The following is a 19,394-nucleotide window of genomic DNA, read 5'->3' on the forward strand; positions in this document are numbered from 1 at the left end:
TTCACGTTCTCAAACTGCATCTAAAATGGCATTCTTTCGAACAAACTGTTTTTATAATTCATTTTTTCCTAAATCCATAAAACTTTACAATAATTTACCCAATGATTATTCGGAAATCGTGAAATGCGGTCTGGTGTGACGTAGGTTTTAGAAAAATATTTTTTTAACGTGCCAACGTTTCGATCTTTATTGTGATCATCTTCAGGGCCTGAGTTTACAAACATTCTTTAAATTTAACAAATACATATAGGATGTGGATAAAAGTGAATTTTTACAATGCAACAATTTAAACAATGATTGTAAATCCCAGGCCCTGAAGATGACCTCAAAAAAGATCGAAACGTTGGCACGATAAAGAAAATGTTTTACTTAAACCTACGTCACACCAGATCGCATCTCACGATTTCTGAATAATCATCCACAAACTGTCACTAATCACCACATATTAAAGATTATGCTGAACTATCTACACATTTAAATGTTTGCTCTAATACCAGATTTTGAATAAGTTATTTGGTTGTATACTTTTATTTTCCTGTGTAAGTAGTTAAAAAGTTAAATAAATCAAATCGTAAGTGCAGAGTTTATAATTAATTTATCTTGTCATTTTGTTAATTTTTTTCTATATATACATAAATTTACGTTTTGCAGAAGGTCATTTAGGTTGGAGAATAGTTTATTTAACAATATAGTTGCTCTGTAATTTGATGAATTTTGGCAAATATGTTTTATTTTTTATCACCGGTAATTTGACTCTACATTGAATTCCTCTTGTAACATATTTCTTCTGAAATAGTTTACTGATTTTTTGAATTAAACTTTATTTGTATGTTCGAATGCTTGTTAAATGTAAAAAAGGTCCATGAGGCCTAATTTTGCGAGCTTTTATAAATAAAATGGTAAATTAAATTCAATTCTCACACAAAACACACACACACACACACTCTCTCTCTCACTCTCTCTCTCTCGCTCTCGCTCTCTCGAATGAACGCACCTTTGTGCAAAATAGATTTATCAGTATGTACCACAAATGTATGTAGCTTTGCATAACACATATTTTACTTTTCAGATAAAAACACTTTACCTCCTTTTTTTCCCATTTTGGTATGTATATATATATATATATATATATATAAAACAATTTACAAGTTATATGAAGGAATCATTCGTTTGTTAAATTTAAAATAAATAAGACAAAGTAAGTGTTCTTTTTTTAATATTACAAACGAAAATTATTTTTACATACATAAGCAAAAATTTTATATAGAAAATTATACTTTCACCAAATGTACTGTAAGAAAATTAAAAATATTTGGCAACTTACGTAGAGTTAACTTTTACGTAGAGTTTGTATAAAATTATCCACTTATATGGAATATTGAATAAAATTTATACAGTAAAACAAGAAAGAGATATAAGACAATAGATACATTCAAACCTGTCTAACTCTTGCCTAAACTTGTATACAACAAACGTTTTAAAAATAAAATAAATACATTTAACATGTGATGATGTGTGTATATTCATTCTTCAGTTGTGTATGGCAAAATAACAAATTTTTGGCGAATATAATAATTTATTCAATTCACTAGGTTCGTGGTCCGCTTGACCAATTAATATATTACAATTAATTAAGGTTTTCAGTTGAGATAAAAAAGAGATAAAAAATTCAAAAGGTGTGGTTGAGATGGGAAGTTGATGTCCGAGTGCATCGAGGTCATGATAGCTCAAGTGGTAGAGCAGCGGCGTATCTAGCCGAAGATCGTGGGTTCGAATCCCGNGCCGAAGGTCGTGGGTTCGAATCCCGCTCGTGACACTAACTTTTTCATTTCAACCAATACCTTACATAAAGATTAATTAATTGAAAGAAGTTATTTGGTGAATCGTACCACGAAATATAATGGATTTAATAATAATTTATTCTCTGTGTGATCAGCGGGGTTGCCGATCACTTTAGTCTACCTGTCGTCGCTGGGTTGATCTTCAGATGTCAATTCGGCGTATTCAGTTTGTCCTTTAAATACGTTTGTAACAATTACAATAATATTCAGAACAGCTACAAAATTTGTTGTTAACCGAATTGTTTTAGACAGACCAGACCAGCGAAGGTTGGAAGATTTGGACAACGAGGACGACCTATATACAAGTTCGTTTCGCGGATCTCAACAAAAAATCAAACAGTTCAAATTTATTTTGTTAAATTTCAATTGGACAAGATGGCCACTGGTTGTACCTGTATATGATACAGATCTGATGCAAATAATATTGGTTGTAAATGTGTGTTTTGTGCCATTGCTACCTGGTGCTGTGGTCATTTCACGCTCTGACGGTCTCGAGGAGTTTTCATTCAGCAGAGCCGACAAAAGGCAGGCCTAATGTCAAGAGGTTTCATTCTCTCCTCCCATTCATCCCCTAAGCCCATTGATCTCTTTTTCCCGTAGTAAAGTTATGAAATGATGTTCAGAAGCCGGCGTTTTCTCGGAGCTGCACCTGGCCTGTGAATGTGCCGGAAAGTTTTGACTCCAGGGACAGATCTCATGAGATTTTCGCCTGGGATAGTAACAAATCCGGGTTACCAACGGATTAGAGGCGTTTGAAGTGGCCGCTTTAAATACATATTTCCCAATGGGGGACACAATCCTTGAAAGGCTTATCCGACTATCGGCAGCGTCATCCTTTACTAATCATCAGGGTGTAAATTCAGAACTTTGCAGACTATAAATTAACGTGAAAAATAGTTACACAGATAGATAGCAGTTTTAATAGCTACATACTGAAAAAACTATAACATCAAAACAAGAAAAGGAACAATATCAACATTAAACAAATCTGGCTGTTATATTTATCGTTAAAAAAATCATAAATTATAGAACATACATGTATGTAAATAGCTGAAATAAAATATATTTCACACTTGTGAATCGATTATCTCAGATTTGCTTAGACTTTAATCAATAAACATTGAAACCTAGACTTGTTGGGAAAATGTTCAGATTTCTCCTCTCCAATAAATTCTCCACAATCCGGTCTAAATAATAATAATAATAAATCTATATCTAAGTCTAAACAATAAAAATAAATTTGTTGAAGGCCCCCCGAGAATGAGGTAGTTTAGAAAAACCTTTTTAATTGATTCTCTAGTTTTCGTGGTCCGCTTGACCAAGTAATATCATACAATTAATTAAGGTTTTTAGTTGAGATAAAAAAATCAATGGCACGAGCGGGATTCGAACTCACGATCTTCGGCTTGATACGCCGCTGCTCTACCACTTGAGCTATCGTGACCTCGATCCACTCGGACACCAACATCCCATCTCAACCCCACCTTTTGAATTTTCCCTCCTTTTTGCCATTTTTCAAATGTCGTGTAATCGGATTGGATTCTCGACGACAAATAAAATGGCCACGGAGAGCTTTAATGAAGTATACTTCATTTTAATTAATTAAATTCACTAGTTTTCGTGGCCCGCTTGACCAATTAATATCTTTTAATTAACTAAGGTTTTTAGTTGAGGGAAAAATTTTTTAATTGTTTTGCTGACGTTTTGACCTTTATTTTTGGTCAGCTTCATGGCTGGGTAAATCACAAAACATATGTTGAATCAGGGAAGGTCCTCTTTTTGTGACTTTGACCGATCTAAGGATAAATTAAAAGTTTTGAAAAATTCAAATGTTCTCAAGGGAACAGGTTTCTACATACAATAGGACCTCCCAGGCGGAACAGAGCAAAACTCCTCGCCCTCAGGAAGGCTATCATCAAGGTGAAGAGTTGCGGACAGCTTGAAACTTGAGAATCACACCTTCAGGTGGTGTCCCAAGGTTGGTTTGAAATGTGGTGCTAAAAACGGTGTACCGATCCTTACTACCCACAGGGACATGTTCCCTGTGGGCCCAGGCAAAGTCAGACCATCCACCCTGGAGCCTGGGGGTAACCAATGATGGAGGCATTATCCCTATTACCTTCCTTACATTTCCTAACCCTTTCCTTTTCCCTCCCTCCCCCCCTTTGCTTTGGCAGAGGAATCCTGAGTTACTGAACCCGCACCCCTCAGGCAACGATTGCACCAGTAGGGAGTTCGTATGACCTCCCGGGTGGGCGATCAGCCCCACCTTAAAAAAAGTACTGAACCACGGGAGTGGAGTATCCAAGCGGCTCCACTAATTGAGGTTGGACTCGTGGTGGTCGTGGTTTGTAAACAAATTGTACCTTAGCTGGAGGGTACCGGCTAACTGGAGCTGGAGAGAGTGCCTACTCCATCTCTCCGGGAGTGGTGAAAGGCATGGCCAAAAGGCTGTGCTGGAACCCACAAAACTGTCTTTTTTAAGGGTCATGTATGGATGTGCCCTTTTCAGGGCACTTCTGAACTTGGCTAGTATTGCACCACCTCGCTGGCCAAGGGATGTGATAAGTCCATGCCTGTAAAATCTTTCTGGTGTTCTTTCGAGAACACTAGGTTCTGAGAAGTCCCCTTGGAGATAAGTCCGGACGTTAAAGATCCGTCTCGACGCCCATGAGTAAAGATGGGAACATCTGTACCAAACCTTAATAAACGTGTGAATAGTAACTTTTCGATAACTGTTCAAAATTTGTTGACAAATTCTTCTACAATGGACCCGAAAGCCGGCGAGACTGATTCCTGAGATCTATTTGTCTGTCACCGGGCATTAATCCAGAAAAAGATTTATGTTTCGTCTTAATGTAATGTGTTATAACATTATTGGTCTTGGTTCTAAATTTAATAACTTATTATTTTTAAATTTTCTAAAATTCTTTGATATTTTCATTTTATTAAAAACATTTGTTATGGATACAATTCCAAAGACTTTGTGGAATTTTTTGAAAATTATAATTTAAAGTTGCTACCAGCACAAAAAAGTTCTAACTTTGGGAGACCTAAGCTTTCAAGAGAAATATCATAGGTCACAAAATTGATTTTATTTATGTTTCTGGTCCCGTTACGATTTATGTACATACAGTCCTCAGCCAAATATTCGTTCTTCCAGTTTATTTAAACCCGTCTTCCTGGGATGTAGATTTCTTTAATTTAAATAATTTTCTTTCAGAAAATCAAAAGCTAGTCCTGATTGGAGACTTCAATGCCAGGGTGGGCACCTCCCATTCATTCCCGTTCCCCGTTGGAATCAAGTCCTTATTTAAGTAAACTTGTCGCAAATACATCATCAAAAGATTTAACTCTGAATAAACATGGTAGGAATTTTTTGAATTGTGCTATGAGTGTGATTTGTTGATTTTAAATGGCCGATCTCCTGGAGACATAGAAGGGGGGGTTTACTTTTATTGGGCCAACAGGTAATTCTCGTATTGATTTGTGTCGTGTCTGAAGTTCAGTGATTCCTTTTTTTGTCTGATTTTCATGTAATTCCAGAGTTATTGTCAGATCGCTTACCTATCCTCAATTACCAATTAGATTTGCAAACCAATAGCCAAAGTGACACGTTTCTCCCTCTCCTCCCTCCGAAAAGGAGTAATCTTATTCAAGAAGCCTATAAAAATAAAATTTTGAATAACCTTTCCTAATTGTAGGGTGTCCCAGTCTTAGGTGATCCTCAGCAAGTCTTGATTCGTTGTTGTGAGTAATACATAATGCTTCTGGAAATCGTAAAACGTACAGTTCCTTTATTGGGCATATTCAGAAAAACCCTAGTTTTGATTTACAATGTGCTAAGGGAAGAATCAGATGTTTCTCACTGTTGAATCTTTTTTGTAAGTCCGGATCTGAAATAGCTAAACTTCTTATTTGCGTGCAAAGTCGTTCTTTAAAAACGTGTGCTCTTAAGAAAAGTTCTTATCTCGTCGAGACGGCCGAGCGGCTTTCACATTAGTAAAGGACTCAAAGGAGTTTTGTTGGCTTGTAAACAGGTTTAAAAAGAAAAATTTTATCTCAGGAAATAACATAGATTTAAACCGTTGGCGTGAACACTTTGAAACTCTTCTGAATTCCTCCCCTCACAATATGTCTGTTATTCATTCATCAGCCAATTCTTGATGAAGAATTTTCTTACGTTGAGCTATACAATGATCTTATGAAATGACAAGATAATAAGTCTCCTGGCCCAGACGGTATTCCTTATGAATTTTACAAGTTTGCCTCACAAGAATTTCTTGATCGTCTCCTTTCATTTTTCAATTATATCTTTGTCCCTGGTCTAGTGACACCTTCTTTCGGTAAATCCATCATTTCTCCGTTATTTAAGCAAGGGGATCTAAATATGTACCCCAAAATTATAGAGGCATCTCTTGCCTGGACGCTTTTTCAAAAGGATTCTCCAGTCTACTCCTTAAACGCCTGGAGTCCTTCATTTGCAATAACAATTTGCTTAGTGACTTTCAGATGGGTTTCCGCAAAGGCTTTTCAACATGTGATAATTTATTTGAATTATCAAACATTATAAATTACAGATTAGCCAAACATAAACATAAGTTCACTAATTTCGTGGTCCGCTTGACCAATTAATATATTACAATTAATTAAGGTTTTTAGTTAAGATAAAAAAGCCAATGGCACGAGCGAGATAAAACCTTAATTAATTGTAATATATTAATTGGTCAAGCGGACCACGAAATTAGTGAATTTAATTAAGTAAAATGAAGTATACTTCACTAAAGCTCTCCGTGGCCATTTCATTTGTAGCCAAGAATCCAATCAGATTACACATTGAAAAATGGCAAAAAGGAGGTAAAATTCAAAAGGTGGATTTGAGATTGGAAGTTAGTGTCCAAGTGGATCGAGGTCACGATAGTTCAGGTGGTAGAGCAGCGACGTATCTTGCCGAAGGTCGTGAGTTCGAATCCCGCTCGTGCCATTGACTTTTTTATCTCAACTAAAAACCTTAATTAATTGTAATATATTAATTGGTCAAGCGGACCACGAAATTAGTGGATTTAAGTCAAACATTTTCGTAATCGTGCCACCGTTTCGACCTTTAGTGAGATCATATTCAGGGCCTGGGATTTACAAACGTTGTTTAAATTTAACAAATACATGTAAGATGTGGAAAAAAGTTTATTTATACAATGCAAATAAATATTTTTTTATATTCAATCAAAGTATTTCAGAAAACAAACACTTTGAGTGAGTAGAAATACTTTGACTGAATAAAAAAAAATATTTATTTGCATGGAATAAATTCACTTTTTCTACATCCTACATGTTTTTGTTAAATTATACAATGTTTGTAAGTCCCAGGTCCTGAAGATGATCTCAATAAAGATCGAAACGTTGGCACGATAAAGAAAATGTTTTTTTGAAACCTACATCTCACCAGACCGCATCTCACGATTTCTGAACAATCATAATCTATAATTAACATAAGGAAATAATATCAATCAAAAAAATTAATAAAAATATATTAGCTATACAACCCCATGCAAGTAACTTATGGTCCAAACTAGAAATAAACATCTAATAAATTAAAAACAAAACAAAAATATAAATATTTCAATGTATTGTAGAATTTAAAACATCGTACAAAAAAATGGACAATAAATATTATAATTTCTACGTAGTTTGGTCGTAATGGTCTATGTTTTGGTCTCCCCTGTGGCTCATATTGATACGAAATGAAGGAAAGTAAATATAAGTATTCAAGATTCTACTAACAGAGATGCATCGAGAAAACATATCATTCAATTCAAACGCCTTATTATGTGGCTATGTGGAATGATAGGAAAGGAAGAAAAAATATGTTTTTCACACAAAATCATTCAAACTAGTGGATTGACTGTATTTTTTGTTTGTCCGTTTTCCGCATAAACATAAAGACCCGAACACAGACGAGAATCAACTGGAAAGAAATTAATTCGATTTTCGAAAACGCGCTTATTCGAATGCAAACTTGGGTCAAAATTTGAAGTCAATGACTGGCTACTTTTTGAGTGCTGCGAGCATAAATATACGCAGGGTAAATTTTTACCTATGTGTATAGGTAACGAACTTTCTTTTTGGAGGTGTGGAGATTATTCAATAGAAATGTTAATATATTTATCTTTAATAACTCTTGATTTTTATTTTTTAGTATAGTGTTCAAAACTTACAGGTAAAATATAAGTAATTATGCATTTTCATATAAGTTAAAAATGTCAGTTATGTGTATGATAAGTTTTAAAGCATTGTATAAGTTGGCAAGAGGGTCAAAACATAAAATAACGCCTTGTCGTTAAGTCTTGCTTACTTATTATTTTATTGTCAGTATTGTCACATTAAGTCGACATTACCAGATTTCCAGGTCATTGTAATTGTGACATATATCTCTCGGCCCATTCAGATGTCCTGCTCTTAAAATTCCAAACATTGGTCTCTTGACAATGGGCCGACGTCGAAAATGGGAGAAAATCGGATAATATTATAATTGAGGGTATCAGCTGCCCGTGCCGACTGTGAGAGGAGTTTTGGGGTTAAAAATCCCCGAAATGCAGCGGCAGCTGCGCTGATTCGGCCGGGGTTCGAGTTAATGGCGGGGAAACGCGTGCTATAATGTTTGTCCTTTTCTGTTTTTTACATAACTGCGATTCTCACCCCTCGGACCAGGTCTTATTGAGGGCTAAATTAGCTGTGAGTGATTGTTGTGGGATTAATTCGGCAAAAGGAGGGGCATATGCAGCGGATATGGCGATTATAATAGCGCCTGCGGTGAACATTGAAATTGATATTTACCGCCAAATATACGTTTTTATGTAAAGATAGATTTTTTTAAACTTTTAAGATTGATTGAATCTTTTATGCAGCTCAATCATGTCTTAGTATGGTTTGAAAAGGAATCTGAAAATCCACTTAAAGAAATATTTTTAAAAACTTCATTAAATTCACTAATTTCGTGGTCCGCTTGACCAATTAATATATTATAATTAATTAAGGTTTTTAGTTGAGATAAAAAAAGTCAATGGCACGAGCGAGATTTGAAAAATGGCAAAAAGGAGGGAAAATTCAAAAGGTGGGGTTGAGATGGGAAGTTGGTGTCCGAGTGGTTCGAGGTCACGATAGCTCAAGTGGTAGAACAGCGCCGTATCAAGCCGAAGATCGTGGGTTCGAATCCCGCTCGTGCCATTGACTTTTTATCTCAACTAAAAACCTTAATTAATTATAATTTTTAAAAACATTATTGACTAAGCATCTTTATAAACTGTTTTGATGTAACATTTAAAAACAAATCTAAATAAGTATGTAGAAAGAGAAAGAGACAGAATGGGAATGAAAAATTATGAGTGATAAGAAGAATCATAATGACAGAGAAAAAGAGGGAAGGAAAATAATGTAATTAAGAGATAGAGAGAAAGAAAGATATATGCATGAATACATAGGGAGAGGGGAGGGAGAGATAGAGAAAGAAATAATGAATGATTATAGTTTTAGTTAAAAAACCTCGAAATTTAGGTCACAGATGACGTCTCTAACAATTATCGTGGGGAGAGAGAGAGAGAGAGAGAGAGAGAGAGAGAGAGAGAGAGAGAGAGACAGAGATTGATTGATTGATTAATGATTTATTTATTCTCGCAAAATTTGGTTTACATAAAACATTCTTAGATTTAACGAGACAGATTTTTAGTAGAACTTATTATTTAGCACGCACAGACACGAAGTTGAGACTTGAGTTATTTTTATTTTTATAATTATTTTTTTTAAATATACTTTCTATGGCTATATATGTAATACTTTCTTTCAAATTCACATATACACATTTTATGTCACAATAATACATCACAATCCATATTATGGATTATTTCACACGATTGGACTTCTTAAATTAATAAACTAAATGAACCATGAACAACTATTTGTATTTTTAGAAAAAGGTACTCTTATCAGTATTTGTCTAACAACCTTAGTCTATATTTATTTATAAATTTACTTTGGCTTGATAAAAATATATTTTCGTTTAATTGATTATACAGACTTATGGATTTCAGACAGAATGAGTTATGATACATCTTTGTTTTACATAAAGGAATAACTATTTTTGAATCAGAGTGCCTGCTTTCATTTCTGAAAAATATATATTTATTATAAAAACTTTCAGATAGCTTTAATCTCAAAATACTAGATAACATGTTTAATATTTTGAATTCTTGCAAGTCTTTAACTTTTAATACAGACAATTTCTTATACTTTTCGTACACACGATCATCAAATTTTAGATTAAGTATGTATCTTACTCTTGTACACATATTTTGCGTGACTTGGACATGTTTAATGTTTTTATAATTCAGGTTCGACATTACTTGTAAGCCATAGTTTAAGTAAGGAAAATACTTTTACAATATATTTTTTATTTTTTTAGAGTAATAGTTAATTAATTTTTTTAGCCTATACACTTTAGAATAGATAATATTACAAATCTTCTTTACTTAGCAATCCCATTATTAATTATCTTGTACAAGTAGACCTAATATATTAACATTTTCGGCATAAGGGATTTTTTCATTATTAGCTCTGACCTCGGGCAATAAGTCACATACTTAACCCTAGATATAGTCTTTGATTACCAAAAATGGTAGAATTTTGTTCTTTCTTGTGTGTGGTGATTAGTGACCGTTAATCGATATTTATTTAGAAATCGTGAGATGCGGGCTGGCAGGTTTCAGAAAAACATTTTCTTTATAGTGCCAACGTTTCGATCTTTATTGAGATCATTTTCAGGGCCTGGGATTTACAAACATTGTTTATATTTAACAATTACATTTTGGATGTGGAAAAGTGAATTTATACAATGCAAAATATAATTTTTATATATTCAATCAAAGTATTTCTACTCACTCAAAGTGTTTGTCTTCTGTGTAAACCCCAACCATTCTGTTCTTCCTTGGATTCAGACAAAGACTATGGTTTTTACTCCAAGTATCAATTCTTTCTAAATCCTCAACAATTTTTCTAAAATTTTTCTCCAAGGAACCCAAACTAGAGCTTATATATATATATAAAAGTTNGAGAGAGAGAGAGAGAGAGAGAGAGAGAGAGAGAGAGAGAGCTAGAAGAGAGCTAGAAGAGAGTAATTGGCGCAGTGAGAAAGTTTCAGTTAGGTGTTTGGAGAAAATATAGAGAGAGAAGAAAAGATTGATTGATTGATCAATTTTGATGATATATTTATAGCTGCAATGGTTTGAGAAACTTTAACCTCTCTTTAAGTGAGAAAACTAGATTAGAAAATAATGAGGGATAGAGACAATGAGAACGAGAGAAAGACAGAGTGAGAAAAGGATGTATTTGAGAGTGATTATTTATACGAAAAAGTAAAGAAATGTACTAATAGGGAGAGAGACAGACAGAAAGATGTAAGTGAGGTAGTAAAAATGCGTTCTTGTTCGAACTTGTAGTTTTTGGAATGTACCCGCTGAGTGAAAGAGAGAAACGATAAAGAGGGAAAGAAAGAGAGAGAAAGCGTGAGAGGGGAAGAATGAGGAGCGAACTTGAGACTTAGAAATTACAACATAGAAGTTGAACAACAGTATAAATATTGTGTGGCTTGTAATTGTTCCATTTATACATAATTTATATCAAAAGTGTTGGGAATAATGTATATACTGTTGAGATGTTCCTATAAGAAGGATGACCTCACAAGATTATTTTCGAAGTTGTTTTCTCATTTGAATAACAAAGATTATTAGTAAGTTACATTTGACTTACGTTTGTATGCAAGCTTTATTGAAATACTATTTTACTTTTTAAAAAAATCTTCGTTGTGTTTGTTTATCAACATTCTGCTGTCAGGACGGTTTCACCTGTAGGATTTAAACTGTGCCCCAGGATCATCCTCAGGTAGCCATTTGAGCGAAAGCGTTATCTGGTTAAATCACGTCAAACCGTTTTGTTAACTGGAAAAAGAGACCCTATTCTCCTTCGCCTCCTCTACAATAGCGGACAATGCCACGGAGAAGTTCGATAGGGAAAAAACTCCTGGACAAATAAAGTTAAATATATTTATTGGACCGGGAGGTTTGTTCTTGTTACAAAAGAACAGGAGGATCCCCTGGGAAGAGTTTACCTGGTCGAAATTCGCCCGTTTTCCTAAGTACACACTAATAAATATCACGTCTAACTGATCTCATGAGCAAACAACACTTGATTATCATAATGCTCGAGTTATGTCTCTATTTAAACCTATGGGCTTATTATGCGAGCACAATGGTTTCCCCTTTTCCCAGTCAGAGGATTACGGATAACACAATAGCCGACAAATAGCCCTGACAGTTATGCTATATTTTATAGTTTTAGGCATCTGTAACGTTTATCAATTGCTTTAGGATTGTCTGTTGATGAAAGTCGTAACGCACGCATAGTGAAATATAATAATTATTTTTTAAATATACTGAAATCGTCGTATTAATTTTCAGTAGGAAAGATTTTTGTTAATTGTTCAAATAGGAGATACATATCAGGTCAATTTAAACTTTCATTAAAAATCGCTTCTTCAGTATTGTACTGAAATAATTAAACTACTGATTTACGATTTTTTTCAATGTGTGATGATTAGTGACCGTTAGTCGATGATTATTCAGAAATCATGAGATGCGGTGTGGTGTGATGTAGCTTTCAGAAAAACATTTTCTTTATGGTGCCAAAGTTTCGATCTTTATTGAGATCATCTTCAGGGCCTGGAATTTACAAACATTGTTTAAATTTAGCAAATACATATAGGATGTGGACAAAATGAATTTATATAATGCAAAAAATATTTTTTATATTCAATCATTTTTTCTGCGTAATTGTGCCATTCTTGCGTATCGTGTTGAGAGTGCCAGTGAGATATTGAATGGCACAATTACGCAGAAAACATATACTTTGAGTGAGTAAAAATACTTTGATTGAATATTAAAAAAAATATTTTTGCCATTGTATAAATCCCAGGCCCTGAAGATGATCTCAATAATGATCGAAACGTTGGCACGATAAAGAAAATGTTTTTTTGAAACCGCATCTCACAATTTCCGAATAATCATAAACTGCTATTATTCCATCCCAGCACCTCTTAACATGCGCTGATGGCACTGCCAATCTATATTCCAACTCCGACCCCGGCAACGCTCGCCGAACTCTCCAGACTCGGATATTCCTGATATTCCATTGAGCAATGATCACAAAATGACCATTTAACTAAACACCACAAAGACCCAAAATATATCCTTCGCCCAACGTCGTATCAATATCTTCAATCTATTATAACCTCACGCCCAATCCGCTACCAGGGCTGTATATATACAAAGGACTCCTAGAATCCCCATACTACTTAAAAAATATAACTGAACTGACGGTAATGATACTTAAAAGATTACTAGAAAACTAAAGTCTAAAGTCTCCCTTGAAAGCAAAATACTCATATACAAATCAATACTGAAAACAATATGGGCATACTCCACAGAAATACGGGTTCAACCATACCTTCCAATCCAGACCCTACAATCCGAATCCTCAGATACACTATTAACGTTTAAAGTTTTATGTTTCAAATCGCACCATCCACAACGTCCTGAAAGTTCCCTTATAAATGAAGTTGCAAATTCCAGCTACAAAAAAATTCATATCAACTTTCCCCCCGATCTCTTCCCGGCAATCCTCTTCTAAAAAGTTATTTGTGGTGATTAGTGACCGTTAATCCATAATTATTCAGATATCGTGAGATGCGGTCTGGTGTGATGTAGGTTTCAGAAAAACATTTTCTTTATCGTGCCAATGTTTCGGTCTTCATTAAGATCATCTTCAGGGCCTGATATTTACAAACATTGTTTAAATTTAACAAATACAATGTGGAAAAAAGTGAATTTATTAAAAATATATTTTTTATATTCAATGAATGAGTAGAAATACTTTGATTGAATATAAAAATATATTTATTTGCATTGTATAAATTCACTTTTCCACATCCTACATGTATTTGTTAAATTTAAACAATGTTTGTAAATCCCAGGCCCTGAAGATGATCTCAATAAAGATCGAAACGTTGGCACGATAAAGAAAATGTTTTTCTGAAACCTACAACACATCAGACCGCATCTCATGATATCTGAATAATTATTCTAAAAAGATAGTTGCCCCGTTACTTGCTCTCAGTCAGTTCCAGTGATTAAGTGACGATTTCTAATTTAAAATTATTATCTTTGGATAGCTCGTCCACTCGATGTCTCTCCGTTTTTCTCTAAACATGAATTAAGAAATCTAGTTATACATGTAAATTATTGCGCTTCGCAGGGATTGATGATCTATTACTCAATTTATTTTTAACTATCTTAAAACCCAGAACGAAATCTGATTCTACCATCAGAAACATACTACGTAAATACATGTATGTATGTAGTACATCTTAATACTCGTTTTTTGAAAGCGCAACAAAAAACGACTCACAGTTTCTTCTTTATTTTTTGTATAAGAAAACCTCTCAATTGTTCAACTCAATGCCACATGACAGATTAAACAAGAATCTGTTTTTATCGCTTGTCGATCTTTAATAGACCGGCTAAAAAGAGGCAGTTTATCGCCAATTTTAAAGCATTAGTCATAATTTCAAGCAGCTGTGAAATAATAAATAGACTGATCAAACTTTGATATTGTTGATAAACTCTGAAATCACCAGGAATAGTATTTAACAACAAAAAGGAGAGAAGAAAGAAAAACGCCGTCAATGATAAGATTTCTTTTAGCAGTTTACATCAGATCGAAGATGATGCACAAACCCCCAGCCGAACTTGAACACGGCCATAGTTGATCGATTCTGGTAAGCTTTTAAATTTTAAATTCACTAAGATTCACTTTATCACTTTGGGCGCAATTTTCTTCTATGTCCAAGGACCTTTTAAATCAGAATAGTGATAATGATTTATGAATTAAAATACCTTCGACTCTCTTCACTTTCAGCTGTGTATTTCTACAAATTATTTTGAAAGATCTTTATTTTCACAGTCGCCAGAAAATATTTTTCCCCTTAGTGCAATATCCGATGGGATAATCAGAACTTTAATGTACATTTATTTAGAGTTCTTTGGATTAAAATAAAATGTAAACGTGTTTTTTGATTATCATCCACATCACCTTTCGAAAATAAACAATGGAAAAATAACTGGAATTATCTATTACGAAACGCTGACTTTATTTATTTTCGTTTGAATTTTTAAGTTTCAGTTTAGTTAGAATAATACATTTTTAACAAAGTTGTTCTAAATAAATGTTTTGTTATTGTCGTCTATGGCTAAATAATATTTATTTTTGCTTTTACAAATTCAAAATAATTTCTTTCTCTTTTATAGAATTTCTAATTTAAGTTTCGGTATTGACGTTGATTTAGTGGTTAAATTTCTCATTCAAAATTTCAGACTACAATCACTAACATTACGTTTCCTACCGGTCCAAGACAAACTTATCAACACTGAACACGACTTGTTCCAGGTTAAATGTTCCTACGTTTTCACGTAAATTCTGCGTTGCTGAAATGGTGCAAACATTTCATTGCATATCGTTGGCCTTACGTTCCACAACCAGCCTGACAGGACTTGAGACTATCGATGGATCATTACAGAACCAATGTAATTTGATATACGAAGAAATCATTAACACATCTTATCAGTTTAGATTAGTTTTGGAATATCAGGTGATGACTGATATGAACGTTAATAATTGAGAAAAATTATTCAGAAATCGTGAGCTGCGGTCTGGTGTGATGTAGGTTTCAGAAAAACATTTTCTTTATCGTGCCAACGTTTCGATCTTTATTGAGATCATCTTCAGGGCCTGGGATTTACAAACATTGTTTACATTTAACAATTTCATTTAGGATGTGGAAAAGTGAATTTATACAATGCAAAATATATATTTTTATATATTCAATCAAAGTGTTTGTTTTCTGCGTAAGTGTGTCATTCTTGGGTGTCGTGTTGAGAGTACCAGTGAGATTTGGCTGTTTAATGTTTATATACGTTGGATTTTGAAGGGGTGGGGAAGGAAATCGGTATAGAAAATATATAGGTTATTAATTCAAAAAACTGAACATTGGCATATGGAGTAAATTATCAAGACTAAAATTATAAATTTATTTAGTTAATGAAAACTTCTTCTTTTTCTTACATATCCATAATCAATAGTATACGCGCACTCCCGACCAGTATAAACATTTATCATTTTAGATTAGTCATTTTAAATAATTAATTGGAAACCAAGATCAAAATATTCTTATAAATTCACTAGATTTCGTAGTCCGCTTGACCAATTAATATCTTTTAATTAATTAAGGCTTTTAGTTGAAATAAAAACGTCAGTGTCACGTGCGGGATTCGAACCCACGACCTTCGGCTAGATACACCGCTGCTCTACCACTTGACTCGGTCTACTCGGCCACTAACTTCCAATCTCAACCCCACTTTTGAATTTTGCCTTCTTTTTATCTTCTTTTTGCCATTTTTCAATTTTTCATCTCAACTAAAAACCTTAATTAATTGAAAGAAATAAATTGGTCAAGCGGACCACGAAAATTAGTGAATTTAATGAGTTAAAATGTAGTATATATCAGTAAAGCTCTCCGTGGCCATTTTATTTGTCGCCGAGAATCAAATAGATTACACGACATTTGAAAAATTGCAAAAAGGAGGGAAAATTCAAAAGGTGGAAATGTGTGGTGATTAGTATACGCGATAGACCAGACCACACCTCACGATTTCTGAATAATAATCAAAAGGTGAGTTGAGATGGGAAGTTAGGCCCGAGGGGATCGAAGGCACGATAGCTCAAGTGGTAGAGTAGCGGCGTATCAAGCCGAAGGACATGGGTTCGAATCCCGCTCGTGACACTGACTTTTTTATCTCAACTAAAAATCTTAATTAATTGAAAGATATTCTTATAAAGTTGTATGGTAAACATTGTTTATATTTTGCATTATTATGCATATAAACAGTATAATATTTTCTTGTATATAATATTTCATGAATGATTAGGATAAGAATATGGGTTAGTCTCCCCTACTCTCACTTTGATTCTACCTCTCCATCTTTCTCCTCTTTCTCGGTTACACACTTTCTCTCTCTCTCTCTCTCTCTCTCTCTCTCTCTCTCTCTCTCTCTGTCTCTCTCTCTCTGTCTCTCTCACTGTCTCTCTCTTTCTCTCTGTTGCCCTGTTGCTCTCTATCTATCTTCGCCCTCTTTCTCGTCCTCTCGCACACCCTCTCTATCTATCATCCATTATCTCATCACTTTTTCTCAAACTCACTCACCCTTTTTACTCAACATCTGCTATCATTACTTACTTTTATACTAACTTAAGTGTTTTCTAATTAATGTCCTCAAAGAAAAAGTATTCCTTAAACTAAATGATAAACCACGCTTAAATTAGCACAATATTCTTCTAGTATGACCTTAAATGTCAAGTCCATTTGTCATCTATAGAATATTGCAAAAACCATAGTGTAAAAGTATAGTAATAAGTTTGTTTTATTTTTTCAGGGCAAAGAGAATTGAAACGTCTTTTGGGAACTACAACTGATCTTAAGGTATTATAAATCTTCGCTTAAAAGCATTCTTCAGCCTGATAAACAAGCTCTCCTAGTTGAAAAAATATAATATACTTCGTACGTACTAATAAATAACTACTTACAAAAGAAAAATTCCATTCAATTTTTTTTTCTCCAGCACTGAGCAAACCAAAGTCAGCGTCTTATGGCCGAACACTACCGGAAAAATGCCTCCACAATTCCTTCCAAGAATTATAAAATGGATCTTCCTTATGGAGGGCGTTATCTAAGACCGAGAGGACTAATCCCGTTGGATTTACCGGACGACTCACGGGATCCGAAGTTGTTCGTTGACGCCTACATCGAGACGAACGGAAGTCTATTTTCCCCTGACGACCTCCTGAAAATGGAATGGGACGTGGAACAATACGTCGGCTTTCTCCTCCAAACCACGGACGCCGACGACGGCGAAACGGCCGAAGACGATTCAGCGTTGGAGCATCGGTCGGACGACGAGTGCGACCCAGCCAGCGAAGATGGCTACCACGAGTTGATGCAGAAGTTCAAAACGTGCCAAGAAATCAGGTTCAGGAACGAACGCCTGCCCGACATACAGACGGAGGTGAAAAGGGAAAGGCGAAGCCGCAGGGCGGCCAAAGTCTGCAGGCTCCCCGTACAAGAGTACAAAAGCGTCCTGGAGAAATTCAACTTCATGCTCTCCGACGAAGAAATCGCTCACGATCTGGCAATCGTGAAAAACGCTCTCGATGAGACTGAAGAAGAAGATCAATGATGTAAAGTTTTTTAATATTGAAAAAACATCCTCATCAATGATTATCTGGAGATCACCACACATCTTCATCAATGTTCGAGCAAACTGGCGTGGATCGAAGAATAGTTGACATTATCGACCATTTTAAGATTTCGCCATTGTCTTTGTACAATCTTTTATATTATTAAATTATGATAATATATCAGGCAAACAGGCTTCCAAAGAAATTTATATTATATAATATTATATTGTTATATATACATTGATTTTAAACGAAAGAATCTAATTTGAAAGCTATAAAAAGAAAAGAAAAATATTTTAAATACCAAGTGACTAAAATTATATTTTCAATTGATTTAATTATATTGATCAACTGTAAGTCATAAATTTTACTTGGACATAACTGATCAGACAAGATCTTAGATTAAGGAATAAGAAATATGAAGAAAGAAGAACACAACATCAGTAAAAAAAATGTAGATGTATGATTTGTATGTAGATGAATTTTTTTAATAATTTGAGTTAAAAGATAATGCCATTTCAGTACATGATGTTTGCTTCAAATTATACATATTTGGTTAAGTTTTTTATTATTGTTTTTATTGAATTATTTTTACAATATGTAGTGCGTATTGGGTTGGTGCAAAATTAATGCAGGTTTTTACAATTACCATGTAAACACAGCTCCTCAAATTTAATTTATGAATATAATAAAAAGTTTAACCTATTATCTTTTATACAAAACATTTTAGTTTATGAAATCCATTAGATTTCGCCGTCCGATTGACCAAATAACCTTTTTCAATTAATATTTTAAATAAAGGTTAATCCAATTAATTAAGGTTTTTAGTTGAGTTAAAAAAGTCAGTGTCACGGGCGGGATTCGAACCCACGACCTTCGGGTTGAAACGCCGCTACTCTACCACTTGAGCTATCGTGACTTCGATCTACTCGGACACTAACTTCCCATCTCAACCACACCTTTTGAATTCTCCCTCCTTTTTGCCATTTTTTAAATATCGTGTAATCTATTTGATTTTCATCGACAAATGAAATGGTCACGGAGAGCTTTAGTGAAACATACTACATTTTAACTCATTAAATTCACTAATTTTCGTGGTCCACTTGACCAAGTAATATCATACAATTAATTAATGTTTTTAGATGAGATAAAAAGTCAGTG

At 34.2% G+C, this 19,394-nt stretch overlaps 1 protein-coding gene and 1 non-coding gene across 3 annotated transcripts; one reads left to right on the forward strand and one right to left on the reverse strand.

The window, feature by feature from the left end:
- Positions 1-14,419: 14,419 nt before the first annotated feature.
- Positions 14,420-18,424, forward strand: LOC106662701. Of its 2 annotated transcripts, none has more exons than XM_014386939.2 (3): positions 14,420-14,721; positions 17,432-17,556; positions 17,618-18,424. In XM_014386939.2, the coding sequence occupies exon 3, from the start codon at positions 17,645-17,647 to the stop codon at positions 18,230-18,232; it is 588 nt and encodes a 195-aa protein (XP_014242425.1). In that variant the 5' UTR covers positions 14,420-14,721; positions 17,432-17,556; positions 17,618-17,644; the 3' UTR covers positions 18,233-18,424. The 2 variants fall into 2 exon arrangements, with proteins under 2 accessions (XP_014242425.1, XP_024084592.1); XM_024228824.1 differs by lacking the exon at positions 14,420-14,721 and adding an exon at positions 15,395-15,526.
- Positions 18,425-19,079: 655 nt separating this feature from the next.
- Trnae-uuc lies at positions 19,080-19,152 on the reverse strand. Its single transcript has one exon. It is a non-coding gene; the product is annotated as a tRNA-Glu (tRNA).
- Positions 19,153-19,394: the final 242 nt, after the last annotated feature.

The sequence above is a fragment of the Cimex lectularius genome, unplaced genomic scaffold (assembly GCF_000648675.2).
Source record: "Cimex lectularius strain Harlan isolate CLEC.00 unplaced genomic scaffold, Clec_2.1 scaffold256, whole genome shotgun sequence".
Lineage (NCBI taxonomy): Eukaryota > Metazoa > Arthropoda > Insecta > Hemiptera > Cimicidae > Cimex > Cimex lectularius.